Consider the following 16844-nt stretch of genomic DNA (forward strand, 5'->3'; position numbering starts at 1 on the left):
GTCTGCCGCCTTCCGTCTAAACTCTGAGCCCAGTCAATCTATCACACGCCAATTAAGACTTTTATCCAAATTACCAGGACCCTTTTGCAAATTCTATAACAAACACCATCATGGTCTAATCACTAGAAGTTATGCAATATGAAGATGAGGATCATTTATATGAATACTTCTCTGCCTTGTCTATTCGAATAAAACAGGCTCACGTATCATCTAACTGAAGTCTATTCGATACGTTGTACAATGGAAATAATGCAAGGTTGGCTTGTAACCTTCTCAGAACATTACATTGACAATATGTTCAGAGACTGTACTCAACATAATACAGTGCCTTCAGAAAGTATTCACACCCCTTGACTTATTCCACATGTTGTTGTGTTACAGCCTGAATTTAGATGTTTGTTTTTTTCACCCATCTACAGACAATACCTCATAATGACAAAGTGAAAACATGTTTTTAGAAATGTTTCCAAATGTATTGAAAATTAAATACAGAAATATCTCATTTACATTAGGATTCACACCTCTGAGTCAATACTTTGTAGAAGCACCTTTGACAGCGATTACAGCTGTGAGTCTGTCTGGGTAAGTCTCTAAGAACTTTCCACATCTGGAATGTGCAACATCTGCCTATTATTCTTTTCAAAATGGTTATTGACCATTGGTAGACAACCATTTTCAGGTCTTGCTGTAGATTTTCAAGTAGATTTAAGATTTAAGTCAAAACTGTAACTCGGCCACTCAGGAACATTAACGGTCTTCTTGGTGAGCCACTACATTGTAGATTTGGCAATTTTAGGTTATTGTCCTGCTGGAAGGTGAATTAATCTCCCAGCGTCTGGTGGAAAGCAGACTGAACCAGGTTTTCCTCTAGGATTTTGCTGTGCTTAGCTCCATTCCATTTATTTTTTATCCTGAAAAACTCCCCAGTCCTTAATTAATGATTACAAGCATACCCATAACATGATACAGCCACCATTATGCTTGAAAATATGTGGTACCATGTTGTATTGGTAATGTGTTGTATTGGACTTGCCCCCAAACATAACACTTTCTATATGTGGGGTGCAGAGGTGAGGTAGTCATTCAAAAATCATGTTAAACTCTATTAGTGAACAGTCCATGCAACTTATTATGTGACTTGTTAAGCACATTTTTACTCCTGAACTTATTTATGCTTGCCATAACAAAGGGGTTGACAACTTACTGACTCAAGACATTTCAGATTTTCACTTTTTATAAATGTTTTTATATTTCGAAATACATAATTCCACTTTGACATTATGGGGTATTATGTGTGTAGGCCAGTCAAAAAAAAATCCAAATGTAATCAATTTTAAATACAGGTGGTGACCTAGTTATGGCATAGGTCCTCTCATGACATGGCAATGGGGGTGGGAGTTAGGACAGATGTGGGGGAGGGGTAAATTACAAGACCAGGTGAAGCAGACTAACCCTAACCACCATCCCATCCCCTCCTTCCACACCACCCTCTGTCCCCCCAGCTGCCCGCAGGCTAAATGAGAGAACATGACCATTCTGGGCACAACCGTCATGTTGCCTAATCTCTCGCCACATCATGTGCCAGCTCTGTTTACCACACAAAAAACACACCAGGCCTTTAATGCCAATGAATTATGAAGGAAGTACAAGACACTCTTAATTACCCGACCCCCCCCCCCCCCCCCCCGTTGTGAATAATTCAACTTTCTGCTTACACTACTTTAGTGGAGATTGCATGCAGTAGTTAACATAACAGAGTGCCGGGTTCCCCCAGGGGTGGTGTGTGTTTCAGGCCCACACTCATTAGAGATGTGTGTATGTGTGTTTGTGTGTGTGTGTGGGTATCCAACCACTCTACTCTGGTAGGTGGTGCATGCAAAATGCAGCCAGTGGACGTGTTCACCCCCTGGCACTTTTTGTCTCTGGTTCGTCAAGCGTGAGAGGTCTGGGATATGTACTGTGCTCCGAGAGGGGTCCAGTGCAGTCAAGTAGAAGACACACACACACACACACACACACAGAATGAGAGATGGGGTACATCTATGTAAAAATTTGGTGGAAAATATAATTGGCCATTCTTCGGTCAATCTGACAGCATGAATAGTGGGCATTAACTCGGTCTCCATAATACACAACTAGTAGGAGTCAGTAGTCTACCGCTCCTTGCAGTAACGGCAAGTTCCTCTGATGTTGTTTCAAACAGTGAATGGAGCTGAGTTGAGGTGCAGGATACTTACTTTAACCTGGGCTTCCTGCTGAGATAGACAGGCCTCTTTGAGCTGCTGAAGTATAGCATCCTGGGTAGACAGGTGTGTCTGCGCATCCCTGTAATGGTCTGCCATTTCTCCACTGTGAATACAAATACAAGTAAAAAATGAGTTGAAAACAAAGTAAATCTGTAAAAAGTTGTTTATGCAATCAGAATCAGGAGTGTAGCTACAATCAATTTCACCCTCAATTAGCATATAATATGCTAACAATAAACCTACACAGCGCAGAGAAAATCTGATTATCAAGAGGCATTTATTGTCATAATCTTTTGGGATCTTATAGTCCCTCACGGAGTGACATTCACTGGGCCACGTGGGTCGTACTGGGGTACGGATGTAAAAATCCCACAAAATCTTATGTTGGCACCCATTCAAATTAGACCTAGAGTTGCCTTCTTAAATCTGGTTCATTCTCTTAAATTACTGTTTTCTCATTAGCTGGGAATGTTGTTTGAAATGTCTGAGACAACATACTTTGGTGATATCGTTATCAACCTACTGCATACCCCTTAAAAATATGCATTTTCATCTCTAGCATTCACTGGTTGAAGTTGAAGTAACTTTTGAGTTTACTGGTGAATATGACAAGAATACAGTGCCTTCAGAAAGTATTCATACCCCTTGACTTATTCCACATTATGTCGTGTTACAGCCTGAATTCAAAATGGTTTCAATATATTTGTTTCTCACCCATCTACACACAATACCCCAAAATGACAAAGTGAAAATATATTTTTAGAAATGTTTGCTAATTTATTGAAAATTGAATACAGAAAAATCTAATTTACATAAGTACTCACACCCGAGTCAATACTTTGTAAAAGCACCTTTGGCGACGATTATAGTTGTCTTTCTGGGTAAGTCTTTCTGGGTAAGTCTCTAAGAGCTTTGTACACCTTGGGCCTCATTTATCAATTATTTGTGGGCACAAGTTTGTACGTATACCATACGTTGGATCATTTCCACGTGAAGTGTGAGATTTATCAATATGAACGTTTGCTTGAGAGTGTGCGTAAATGTACATGACTATGCGTATGCACAGTGCCAAATAATGGAATAAGTTAATTGCTTTTCAAGAGTAGCCTAGTGAATGGGAAAAATATACTGCTCGTTGTCAGGCTCAAAAAGCCTCAAAGTTCCCCAGTGGCCACCAATCTTTCAACCCTTGTATTGGTCAGCCAGTTGCGTGCGTTGGTTTTTGGAGGATGATAGAGGCAACAGGGGAAAGAGCCTCAGATATGAGATATGTTGGCACGACTGCAAAATTGCATCTCCATCCCAAAGCCCTTGCTTGGAAGTGTACTTCGCCAGACTGCCAAGGTGGCGAGACACGGTAGTGATGACACCATAGGCCTTGTTGATCTCTGCACTAGACAGGATGCTCTTGTCAGCATACTTGGGGTCCAACATGTACACTGTGGCGTGTATGGGCTTCAGGTAGAAGTCTTCACTCTTTTTGATCTATTTCAGAACTGCAGTTTCCTCTGCTTGGAGCAACGGTGAAGTGGGCATGGCAGTAAAGATGTCTTCTCTTACATCTGCAAGCAGAGTCTGAACATCAGACAGGATGGCATTGTCTCCCTCAATCTGTGCAATGGCTACTGCTATAGGTTTCATGCTGCTTACCACTCTCTCCCAAAATACATCATCCAGGATAATCCTCTTGATGGGACTGTCCATATCGGCAGACTGTGATATGGGCATTTCTTGGAGAGACTCCTTCCCCTCCAGGAGACTGTCAAACATGACAACACCACCCCAACGGGTGTTACTGGGTAGCTTCAATGTGGTGCTCTTATTCTTCTCACTTTTCTTGGTGAGGTAGATTGCTGCTATAACTTGATGACCCTTCACATACCTAACCATTTCCTTGGCTCTCTTGTAGAGTGTATCCATTGTTTTCAGTGCCAAGATGTCCTTGAGGAGAAGATTCAATGCAGCACAGCCAATGGGTGTAATGTGAGGGTAGGACTCCTCCACTTTAGACCAAGCAGCCTTTATGTTCGCAGCATTGTCTGTCACCAATGCAAATACCTTCTGTGGTCCAAGGTCATTGATGACTGCCTTCAGCTCATCTGCAATGTAGAGACCGGTGTGTCTGTTGTCCCTTGTGTCTGTGCTCTTCTAGAATACTGGTTGAGGGGTGGAGATGATGTAGTTAATTATTCCTTGCCCATGAACATTCGACCACCAATCAGAGATGATTGCAATACAGTCTGCTTTCTTTATGATTTGCTTTACCTTCACTTGAACTATGATGAACTCTGCATCCAGCAAATGAGTGGATAAAGCATGTCTGGTTGGAGGGGTGTATGCTGGGCGAAGAACACTCAGTAATCTCTTCCAATACACATTGCCTGTGAGCATCAGAGGTGAACCAGTTGCATACACAGCTTGAGCAAGACATTCATCAGCATTTCTCTGACTACATTCCTCCATTGCATCAAAAACACTTCTGATTCCAGGAGGACCATGAGCTGTTGCTATCGATAAGGTGTCTGATTCATTATTTTCACCTCTAATAGAAGTAGAAGGACTTGTCAGAAGTTGCTTGTTGTGAGCGCTGAGGGAACTTTATGCACTTTGCCAGATTATTCTGCATCTTTGTCGCATTCTTCACATATGATTTGGCATAGTATTTGCAAATGTACACAGCTTTTCCTTCTACATTAGAAGGAAATGTCTCCACACATCAGATAGTGCCCGTGGCATTGTCCTGTAAAGATGAGGAAAAAATGATTAAAAATCAAACAACAAATACAATTCCATTTAGATAAATAGTTAAGTAGTTAGATTAAACAACTCCTTTGTAAGATAAATGTTTTAAAATGAGACATGTATGAAACAGGTGAATTAACACTCCTCAGTTAGCAGGCTCAAGCAAGCTAAAACCTACATGGTAGCAAAAGCTTACTAGCAGAAATTGTTAACAAGTTAAAAAATAAACACACTTTTCTGTAGGCTACTATTTACTAGTTTTTTAAAAAATAATGTATTTCATATAAAATATATTCACCCCACCCAGTATTGTGATCAAAACTTACCAGAAAGCATGTAGTCCTTGGCTCAGACAGTGTAGTAGTGGGGGCTCAATAGCATCTTATTAGTGTGCAAGATCTTGAGAATCAGCTGTACATGTGATGGAAGAGTGCACTGCATTGCACATGTGATGGAAGAATGCACTGTGCATGTAGAGGGTTGCAATTCCATTGAATTGAGGATAGTTTAACCAAAATATGCCACAAGACCTAGAATTGCCTTATATGTATCCCACAAAAGAGGTTCACTGTTATAAGCTAACCTTTATGATGAATTTAAGCAAAATTCCTCAAATTCCAGGGCTTAACTTCCCATGAAAAATGTCCAGAAAATTTCCAGAAATTTACAGGAAAGTTTGAAACCCTTTCGAATGCTAATTTTTCTATTTCATTGTATTTCAATTGTGAATGCATGCAACACATCTTGACAGGCTATACTGCCCTACCAAGCGAAAAGGCAGAAACTGCTCATAGCGTGGAACTGAGAAAAATGGCTTTTATTTACCTTGGTTTCACAGTAACTTTATGCAGTTACTACTAACATGACCTCCATTTTCTCCAAAACACAATACAATAGAGGCAGGATACTTATCCACATGATTAAGAATGTATTTAATGTAGCAAAAATTACATTAACTAATCTTCGACCAAATGAGCAGTTACTGCCTTTTTGCTTGGTAGGGGAGCATAGGCCTATCACATAATATGACCACATCAGTGCATTTGTTAAAATAATATTCCATATAAAGTACAGTAATTTGTTCAATTAAAGGCAAATGTGAAAGTGAAACAATTGTTGAAATACTATAAAAGACTGAGATAATGGGAAATGGAATGAGAGATGGCTGACCTTGATCTGTTGGAAGATTTGGCACACACAGCATTTCACAGAGAATGCGTTTTTAGAGACAGGTGGGACTTTTTTGCAGAATGTACGGATTGGATTTTTTTCCCAAAACCAATCAAATAGGATTTTTGGGAAGATTTAATACCTGCTTTAGAAATGCAAACACATGCCATTCCGGTGCACATCAAAGTGCTATCCACCCTCTGTTTTTTCAGTGGGAGCCAATCGGCATCTCAGGTCCCTCGATGAGCCAATGTTTTGGATGCAATCATCAGCAAAACAAACTGTACCATACAATTTCCATACACCATCGCATGGATGGCTTATTGGTGAGTGTTGCCTACTCATTTGAAGTATATGTGGCATTGCTAAAGAAACTTGAATTGTCCTAATGGTCCTGCCTTTGTAGCTATGTTTCACATGTTTACTGGTCAAGCCACACTTGAGTGAGCCAACCTCTCGCTCAGTGTCAACCTCTGACACTAGCACCTCTATGTTTTTCATAGCTTTTTGGGGGTTGTATTTCATGGTACTTTGTATATTCCCCACGGGCTTTAAAGGGTTGATTTTGACCACATACGGTTAAATAGGGGTGTTTCGAGATGCAAATAGCCAAGGTCGTGCACAAGCATGGAGGCTGAGAACAACTGGTATTTATCAATGATTATCTCCTCGCAGTGTGTGTGTATGAAGCTCATAAGTTGAATTTTTGAAGTTTTTATGCATTATTGATAAATGAGGCCCCAGGATTATACAATATTTGCCCATTATTATTTTTTAAATTCTTCATCTTCATCAAGTTGATTGTTGATCTTTACTAGACAGTCCTTTTCAAGTTGATTTAAGTAAAAACTGTAACTAGGCCACTCAGGAACATTCAATGTCATCTTGGTAAGCAATTTCTGTGTAGATTTGGCCTTGTGTTTTAGGTTATTGCCCTACTGAAAGGTGAATTAGTCTCCCAGTGTCTGAACAAGGTTTTCATCTAGGATTTTGCCTGTGCTTAGCTCCATTTCATTTATTTTTATCCTAAAAAACTCCCTAGTCCTTAATGATTACAAGCATACCCATAACATGATGCAGCCACAACCATGCTTGAAAATATGAGAGTAGTACTCAGTGCCCCAAACATAATGCTTTGTACTCAGGACAAAAAGTACATTTCTTGGCCACATTTTTTGCAGTATTACTTAAGTGTCTTGTTGCAAACAGGATGCATGTTTTGGAACATTTTTTATTCTGTACAGGCTTCCTTCTTTAAACTCCGGCCTTTAGGTTAGTATTGTGGAGTAACTACAATGTTGTTGATCCATAATCAGTTCTCATATCACAACCATTAAACTCTGTAACTGTTTAAAAATCAGGACTCATGATGAAATCCCTGAGCAGTTTCCTTCCTCTCCGACAATTGAGTTAGGAAGGACGCCTGTATCTTTGTAGTGACTGAGTGTATTGATACACAATTCCAAAGTGTAATTAATAACTACACCATGCTCAAAGGGATATTAATATTTTGTCTTTCCTATTCACCTCTTATTGGCACACATACACAATCCATGTCTCAATTGTCTCAAGGCTTAAAAATCCTTCTTCAACCCGACTTTTCCCCTTCAACTACACTGACTGAAGTGGATTTAATAGGTGACATCAATAAGGGATCATAGCTTTCACTAGTGGTGTAACGGACCGTAGTTGATCCGTGATCCTTACGGATCACCCCCCCCACGGTTCGGCACGCATGTGAACCGCAGATCAATTGCAAAGTTTAACCATAATACCTGAAATACCGTTACTTTATAAAGTAATAATTCCTTAAATCTCGATGCAGAGTTGCAGTGAAAAGATAAAGACAAGACAGATGTGTCTTGTTTTACTCTGAAGCCTGATGTAATGATTTTTAAAAAGCAGTTCTGTTCACGTGAACGGGGCCTGTTGAATCCCAACGAATCAATCCTGGATGGTCGCGTAGCAAAAAGCAAAGAAGAAAAAAGAGCAGTGAGGAGCTGAAGAACTGGAAAAGCATCCCGCTTCATTTAAGACTCATGTATTGTAGCATTTAGGCTTCCCTGTCAAATATGATGACGGAAGAAGGGTGGTGGACAACATCGTTACGGTGTGAAGGCATTCTGCCACAAGAAAGCCGTATGATCATGGAAATACATTGAGCATGGCCACACATTTAAAGCATCATCACCCTGGTGAAAATATAAAAATTGTCAACAAATTATCCAAGGCATCCTCTGTTGCCCTCACCACAGACGGGTGGACCTCCAGGGTAATGGAAAGCTACGTGACTGTGACTGCTCACTACACCACAGATGGGAGATGTGAAGTCCGGTGCTACAGACACACCCCCTCTATGAGAGTTGCACAGGCACACATCTGGTGCAGGTACTGCTAGGAGCAGTAGCAGAGTGGAAGCTAGAGAGGCCCAATAGCAATAACCCAATCACCACAGATAATGCCAAGAACCAAGTAAATGCAGTGATAGAAGCTGGACTGGGGCCACAGATAGCTTTCTTTGCACGTGTGATCAATTTAGCATCCCAAAGGGGAATCTCAGTGAACCAGATGAATCGCCTCCTTGGGAGGATCAGGAAGGTGGTTTCCTTTTTCCACCGAAGCACAACAGCCGCTCATGTGCTTAAGACCAAGCAAGAAATGTTACAGCTACCGACCCACAAGCTCATACACAATGTCACAACAAGATGGAACTCCACATGATATGTTGGAGTGCTATCTTGAGCAGCAGACAGCTGTATACTCTGCACTGACAGACAAGACCCTGAAAAAAAATAAAGACATTGTCACCTAGTCTGATGATGACATGAAAGTGGCAGAGGAGGTCCTCCAGGTGTTCAAACCACTCAAAACGGTTACAACCCTATTGAGCACTGAAACTGCACCATCTATTTCCATGATCCTACCTCTGAAAACAAGGAATCGACAATCCAAGGCCCCAAGTGAGGAAGACAGCACCATCACTAGAGATGCCATTAGAGAGGACCTGAACCCCAGGTACCCCCCTGATGTACAGAACTACCTTCATAGATGTACTGCACTGGATCCAAGGGTCAAGTCCCTGTCTGTTCAAGTCCCTGTCTCACCTAGACCCTGCCCTACGCCGGAGGACATACAGTGATCTCACCACTGAGACTGTGGCCACTGAAGAGGTAAAATAAAAAATAAGAGTGAATTACTTAATCTTGGTCTATGCCAGTGCTATTAGAAGAAGGTATCATGCCTCCTATTGCACTTTAATTGATCAATTGAGTATTGCATTTTTTTTGTAAGATTTTTTATTTATTTGAAAAGTTCCTTGCTTTAAGTGTTCTTTAAGTAATAAATGGAAAGCAAAGTTATATTTGACTCCGAAAAAATGATCCGATCCGTGACTTATGATCCGAGCCGAGAATTATGTGATCCGTTGCACCACTAGCTTTCACCTAGTCAATCTGTCATGAAATGAGCCGGTGTTCCTAATGTTTTGTACACTCAGTGTATATGTCACGTTCCTTAGTTCTTTTGTTATGTCTTTGTTTTAGTATGGTCAGGGCGTGAGTTGGGTGGGTTGTCTATGTTAGTTTTTCTATGATTTGCTATTTCTGTGTTTGGCCTGGTATGGTTCTCAATCAGAGGCAGCTGTCAATCGTTGTCCCTGATTGAGAACCATATTTAGGGAGCCTGTTTTCTATTGTGTATCGTGGGTGATTGTTTTCTGTTGTGTGTCTGCACCATCCAGAACTGTTTTTGGTAGTTTCTTTTTGGTATTTTTGTTTTTTCCGTGTTCATTTGAATAAATATGGACACATACAACGCTGCATCTTGGTCCTCCTCTTCTCCTTCATACGACGACCGTTACAGTATATCATTCACAACATTTGGATGGGAGATGTAATCCAGTTATAGTAAAATAAACAATATAACTATGTGTGTCGTATTTGCTTGAAATCAGGCTCGCCTGCACTGCTTTCATTGGGGAAAGATTGCTTCCCTCCCATGCTCCTCCCCTGCCCACTTGCGTGAATTTAGTTGAAAACTTAACTTTGCAGAGGGAACCTATTCTAAAAATGGTTTAGAAATATAAACTTTTTGTTCAAATCAGTGTTCTACCTAAATTCAGGCCCTGACAACTGATGAGATTCAGATAGACGTTGAAAAAGATATTGGATAGTTTTAGAGGAAAACTGACCATGAGATTATAAAAAATATCAATCATGATAACATTGGGTGATGAAGGCCAATAGAAAGCTCAATTGAAATACAGTTTTCCCTTGCCTGTAACCCTGAAGTTTCAAGTGTCTTTAAACCTTGAAAAACCAGATGGAACTTTGCTAGCTACCTGGCTAAGAGGAAGTGTCAAGAGGACTGTAGAGTGAAACCAGAGATGCATTGTACAGCCATCACTCTCTAACCTCATCCTTTCACAGCAGCAGGCCCTACGAGCTGAATGAGGTCGGGTGGGATATTCACTCTGGGCTTTTGTTCACCATGTTAACCGGAGACCTGCAGGAGTCCTTTACCCGGCCTAGCCGATCCGTGCCCTTATCAAGTACAATGGCTAAGAGTGTCTGACTGGCTGCTTCAAATGAGAAATGGAACTCGCCAAGGCCTCGGATCCTATCAGCACATCAACCTCCTACATCAAGCATCCGGGTGGCTGGAAGAATGATGACCGGGTATTGTCGTTTTACAGAGGGTTTATATATACACATGTATATAAATATAAAGTCAACTCAGAAAGCTGTGTGTGCAGAAGAGAGAGAGGGGAAAGAGAGGGAGAGTGGAGGGGAAGGAGAGAGAACGAGAACACACGTCAGGGATAAGACACATGATGAGTGGGCCGGCCTCAAATAGGTAAACAAATCAATCATGTGTGATAAGTGTGGGCTTTATCAGGGCTAGGCAAGGCCAGACTAAAGCGTCCCTGTGATGCCCATGGCGGAATACTGGAACACAAGGCTGCTGTTCCACAAGCCTCCACACACAGTGCTGCTCAGGTTAATGGTAGTCTGGCTGATTCCAAGCCAGGCATTTATATTAACTCTATAAACCAGGCTAGGACCACTGAAACACAACGTACCCATGGACATGGAACGGATCTGGATGATCCCACCATGATACAACAGCAAAGACTATTGTATTCCCCATCAAAGAGTCCTATACAGCAGATGAGAGTGGTGGTTGTTTACCAGGAATGGAGGAAAGGAAATTATATCATTAGAGAGAGAGTGCAGCCTGGCTGTCTTTGTGCCGTGTGCTTTTACTTGGACTGCCTCCATCATTCATGGATGGGCCCATTTGTGTCTGTGTGATTTCAGGTGCTGTTACTCAGTGAGCTAAAACCTTCATGCCGTTACAGCAAGATTGCCACTTTTATGAGAGAACATGTTGTGTTGAAATAAATGCTCGGCCTCTGATACGTACCTCAGGGTCAAAGAGCGCAATGAATGTGAAGGGGATTTTCAATAGGGCAGCAATCTAGCCGCACTTCCCATTCATACGCCTCCATTAAAAAAGATCCACACTGGAGTGTCTCTTCCAACAGCGTCTCCATTTTCCCTTCAATCACCCAGCGCCAGTGTCTGTCTCTTTTCCCCACTTCTTGAGACAGGTTTATTGTTGAACACTCACCATGCAACACTCAACATTATAAATCTATTATGGAAAAACTATAAGGGAATGTAATTACATTGTACCAGGTATGTGAGTACAGAAGTTTAAAATTGAACCAATGTTACTTCTGTTTTCCAAGATAAATACAAAATGATGATTGCTAAAATGGAAGGCTAATTCCACCCTACAAAAGGTTCATTAAGTCCACCATTTATTCATAATCACACGGGAAATGTATTATGGCTTATTCTTAAGGAAATCTTAAAGAAAACATTGAAGGAGTAGTTCAGAAACAAGACAGTCATAGGAAGAGCAGAACGGAGATTGAGAATGTGACAGGGAGAAGAAAACATTCTGTTTATGTCTTGTGAGAGACAGCTCTTACACAATGAAATATACACTGGCTATACCAACCATTAGGAACAACTTCCTGATATTGAGTTGCACCCCCCATTTTGCCCTCAGAACAGCCTCAATTTGTCGGGATATTCCTCTACAAGTTGTCAAAAGCGTTTCACAGGGATGCTGGCCCATGTTGACTCCAATGCTTCCCTCAGTTGTATCAAGTAGGGTGGATGTCCTTTGGGTGGTGGACCATTCTTGATACACATGGGATACTTTTGAGCGTGGAAAAACCCAGCATTGTTGCAGTTCTTGACACAACCCGGTGCACCTGGCTCCTACTACCATACTCCATTCAAAGGCACTTAAGTATTTTGACTTGCCCATTCACCCTCTGAATGGCACACAATCCATGTCACAATTGTCTCGAGGCTTAAAAAATTATTCTTTAACCGGTCTCCTCCCCTTCATCTACACTGATTGAAGTGGATTTAACAAGTGACATCAATAAGGAATCATAGCTTTCACCTGGATTCACCTGTTCAGTCTGTCATGGACTTACAGTTGAAGTCAGAAGTTTACATACACCTTAGCCAAATACACAGCTCAAAAAGGGAACACTAAAATAACACATCCTGGATCTGAATGAATGAAATATTCTTATTAAATACTTATTTCTTTACATAGTTGAATGTGCTGACAACAAAATCACACAAAAATTATCAATGGAAATCAAATTTATCAACCCATGGTGATCTGGATTTGGAGTCACACTCCAAATTAAAGTGGAAAACCACACTACAGGCTGATCCAACTTTAAAAATGAGGCTCAGTAGTGTGTGTGGCCTCCACGTGCCTGTATGACCTCCCTACAACGCCTGGGCATGCTCCTGATAAGGTGGCGGATGGTCTCCTGAGGGATCTCCTCCCAGACCTGGACTAAAGCATCCGCCAACTCCTGGACAGTCTGTGGATGGAGCGAGACATGATGTGCTCAATTGGATTCAGGTCTGGGGAACGGGCGGGCCAGTCCATAGCATCAATGCCTTCCTCTTGCAGGAACTGCTGACAAACTCCAGCCACATGAGGTCTAGCATTGTCTTGCATTAGGAGGAACCCAGGGCCAACCGCACCAGCATATGGTCTCACCAGGGGTCTGAGGATCTCATCTCGGGACCTAATGGCAGTCAGGCTACCTCTTGCGAGCACATGGAGGGCTGTGCGGCCCCCCCAAAGAAATGCCACCCCACACCATGACTGACCCACTGCCAAACCGGTCATGCTGGAGGATGTTGCAGGCAGCAGAACGTTCTCCACGGCGTCTCCAGACTGTCACGTCTGTCACATGTGCTCAGTGTGAACCTGCTTTCATCTGTGAAGAGCACAGGGCACCAGTGGCGAATTTCCCAATCTTGGTGTTCTCTGGCAAATGCCAAACGTCCTGCACGGTGTTGGGCTGTAAGCACAACCCCCACCTGTGGACGTCGGGGCCTCATGCCACCCTCATGGAGTCTGTTTCTGACCGTTTGAGCAGACACATGCACATTTGTGGCTTGCTGGAGCTCATTTTGCAGGGCTCTGGCAGTGCTCCTCCTGCTCCTCCTTGCACAAAGGCAGAGGTAGCGGTCCTGCTGCTGGGTTGTTGCCCTCCTATGGCCTCCTCCACGTCTCCTGATGTACTGGCCTTTCTCCTGGTAGCACCTCCATGCTCTGGACACTACGCTGACAGAACAGCAAACCTTCTTGCCACAGCTCGCATTGATGTGCCATCCTGGATGAGCTGCACTACCTGAGCCACTTGTGTGGGTTGCAGACTCCGTCTCATAATACCACTAGAGTGAAAGCACCGCCAGCATTCAAAAGTGACCAAAACATCAGCTAGGAAGCATAGGAACTGAGAAGTGGTCTGTGGTCCTCACCTGCAGAACCACTCCTTTATTGGGGGTGTCTTGCTAATTGCCTATAATTTCCACCTGTTGTCTATTCCATTTGCACAACAGCATGTGAAATGTATTGTCAATCAGTGTTGCTTCCTAAGTGGACAGTTTGATTTCACAGAAGTGTGATTGACTTGGAATTACATTGTGTTGTTTAAGTGTTCCCTTTTTTGAGCAGTGTACGTTCAAACACAGTTTTTCACAATTCCTGACATTTAATCCCAGTAAAAATTCCCTGTCTTAGGTCAGTTAGGATCACCACTTTATTTTAAGAATACGAAATGTCGGAAAAATAGTATAGATAATTATTTATTTCAGCTTTTATTTCTTTCATCACATTCCCAGTGGGTCAGAAGTTTACATACACTCAATTAGTATTTGGTGACATTGCCTTTAAATTGTTTAACTTGGGTCAAACGTGTCGGGTAGCCTTCCACAAGCTTCCCACGATAATTGGGAAATTACACCAGCTCCTGACAGCGCTGGTGTAACTCAGTTAGGTTTGTAGACCTCCTTGCTCACAAACGCCTTTTCAGTTCTGCCCACACATTTTCTACAGGTTTGAGATCAGGGCTTTGTGATGGCCACTCCAATACCTTGACTTTGTTGTCCTTAAGCCATTTGCCACATCTTTGGAAGTATGCCTGGGGTCATTATCCATTTGGAAGACCCATTTGCAAACAAGCTTTAACTTCTTGACTGATGTTTTGAGATGTTGCTTCAATATATCCACATAATTTTCGTTCCACATGATGCCATCAATTTTGTGAAATGCACCAGTCCCTCCTGCAGCAAAGCACCCCCACAACATGATGCTGCCACCCCCATTCTTCATTGTTTGGATGGTGTTCTTCGGCTTGCAAGCCTCCCCCTTTTTCCTCCAAACATAACGATGGTCATTATGGCCAAAGAGTTCTATTTTTGTTTCATCAGACCAGAGGACATTTCTCCAAAAAGTACGATCTTTGTCCCCATGTGCAGTTGCAACCCGTAGTCTGGCTTTGTTATGGCGGTTTTGGAGCAGTGGCTTCTTCCTTGCTGAGTGACCATTCTGGTTATGTTGATACTGGACTCGTTTTACTGTGGATATAGATACTTTGTACCCATCTTCACAAGGTCCTTTGCTGCTGTTCTGGGATTGATTTTCACTTTTCGCACCAAAGCACGTTAATCTCTAGGAGACAGAATGTGTCTCCTTCCTGAGCCTTATGATCGCTGCGTGGTCCCATGGTGTTTATACATGCGTACTATTGTTTGTACAGAAGAACGTGGTACTTTCAGGCGTTTGGAAATTGCTCCCAAGGATGAACCAGACTTGTGGTCTCCAATGTTTTTTCTGAGGTTTTGGCTGATTTCTTTAGATTTTCCCATGATGTCAAGCAAAGAGGCACTGAGTTTGAAGGTAGGCCTTGAAATATATCCACAGGTACACCTCCAATTGACTCAGATTATGTCAATTAGCCTATCAGAATCTTCTAAAGCCATGACATAATTTTCTGGAATTTTACAAGCTGTTTAAAAGGCACAATCAACTTAGTGTATGTAAACTTCTGACCCACTGGAATTGTGATACAGTGAATTAATTATAAATTAAATAATCTTTCTGTAAACAATTGTTGGAAAAATGACTTTGTGTCATGCACAAAGTAGATGTCATAACCGACTTGCCAAAACTATAGTTTGTTATCAAGAAATGTGTGGAGTGGTTGAAAAACGAGTTTTAATGCCTCCAACCTAAGTGTAAACTTCCGACTTCAACTCTTTACAGTATTAAGCTCTTGAAACTCATGTATGTCTCCAACACAGAGTTCAAACATTCATCAGACACCTTAACAAAGAGCATCACCAGCCTGAACACCCACTTGTGGCCAAGACATTCATTATTGTTCCATTCACATAACTAGAGAACTTCTACAGATGCACAATCGAGAGCATCCTGGCGGGCTGTATCACCGCCTGGTACGGCAACTGCTCCGCCCTCAACCGTAAGGCTCTCCAGAGGGTAGTGAGGTCTGCACAACGCATCACCGGGGGCAAACTACCTGCCCTCCAGGACACCTACACCACCCGATGTTACAGGAAGGCCATAAAGATCATCAAGGACATCAACCACCCGAACCACTGCCTGTTCACCCCGCTATCATCCAGAAGGCGAGGTCAGTACAGGTGCATCAAAGCTGGGACCGAGAGACTGAAAAACAGCTTCTATCTCAAGGCCATCAGACTGTTAAACAGCCACCACTAACATTGAGTGGCTGCTGCCAACACACTGTCATTGACACTGACCCAACTCCAGCCACTTTAATAATGGGAATTGATGGGAAATGTTGTAAATATATCACTAGCCACTTTAAACAATGCTACCTTATATAATGTTACTTACCCTACATTATTCATCTCATATGCATACGTATATACTGTACTCTACATCATCGACTGCATCCTTATGTAATACATGTATCACTAGCCACTTTAACTATGCCACTTTGTTTACTTTGTCTACATTCTCATCTCATATGTATATACTGTACTCGATACCATCTACTGTATGCTGCTCTGTACCATCACTCATTCATATATCCTTATGTACATATTCTTTATCCCCTTACACTGTGCATAAGACAGTAGTTTTGGAATTGTTAGTTAGATTACTTGTTGGTTATCACTGCATTGTCGGAACTAGAAGCACAAGCATTTCGCTACACTCGCATTAACATCTGCTAACCATGTGTATGTGACAAATAAAATTTGATTTGATTTAGAGGCCAGAGATAACATGCTGATTGACTGAGGG

General features: G+C 42.0%; 1 protein-coding gene across 2 annotated transcripts in view; it reads right to left on the minus strand.

Annotated features, from left to right (window-relative positions):
* The window catches only part of LOC115112536 (centrosome-associated protein CEP250-like), a 330336-nt gene that overhangs the window by 266373 nt on the left and 47119 nt on the right, over positions 1–16844 (minus strand). For both annotated transcript variants that reach the window (XM_065013075.1, XM_065013076.1), the window contains exon 5: positions 2238–2349. In XM_065013075.1, the coding sequence (XP_064869147.1) occupies positions 2238–2349 (112 nt within the window). The remainder of the gene's footprint in view (positions 1–2237; positions 2350–16844) is intronic.

This window comes from Oncorhynchus nerka, linkage group LG28 (genome assembly GCF_034236695.1).
Source record: "Oncorhynchus nerka isolate Pitt River linkage group LG28, Oner_Uvic_2.0, whole genome shotgun sequence".
NCBI classification, from domain to species: Eukaryota; Metazoa; Chordata; class Actinopteri; order Salmoniformes; family Salmonidae; genus Oncorhynchus; species Oncorhynchus nerka.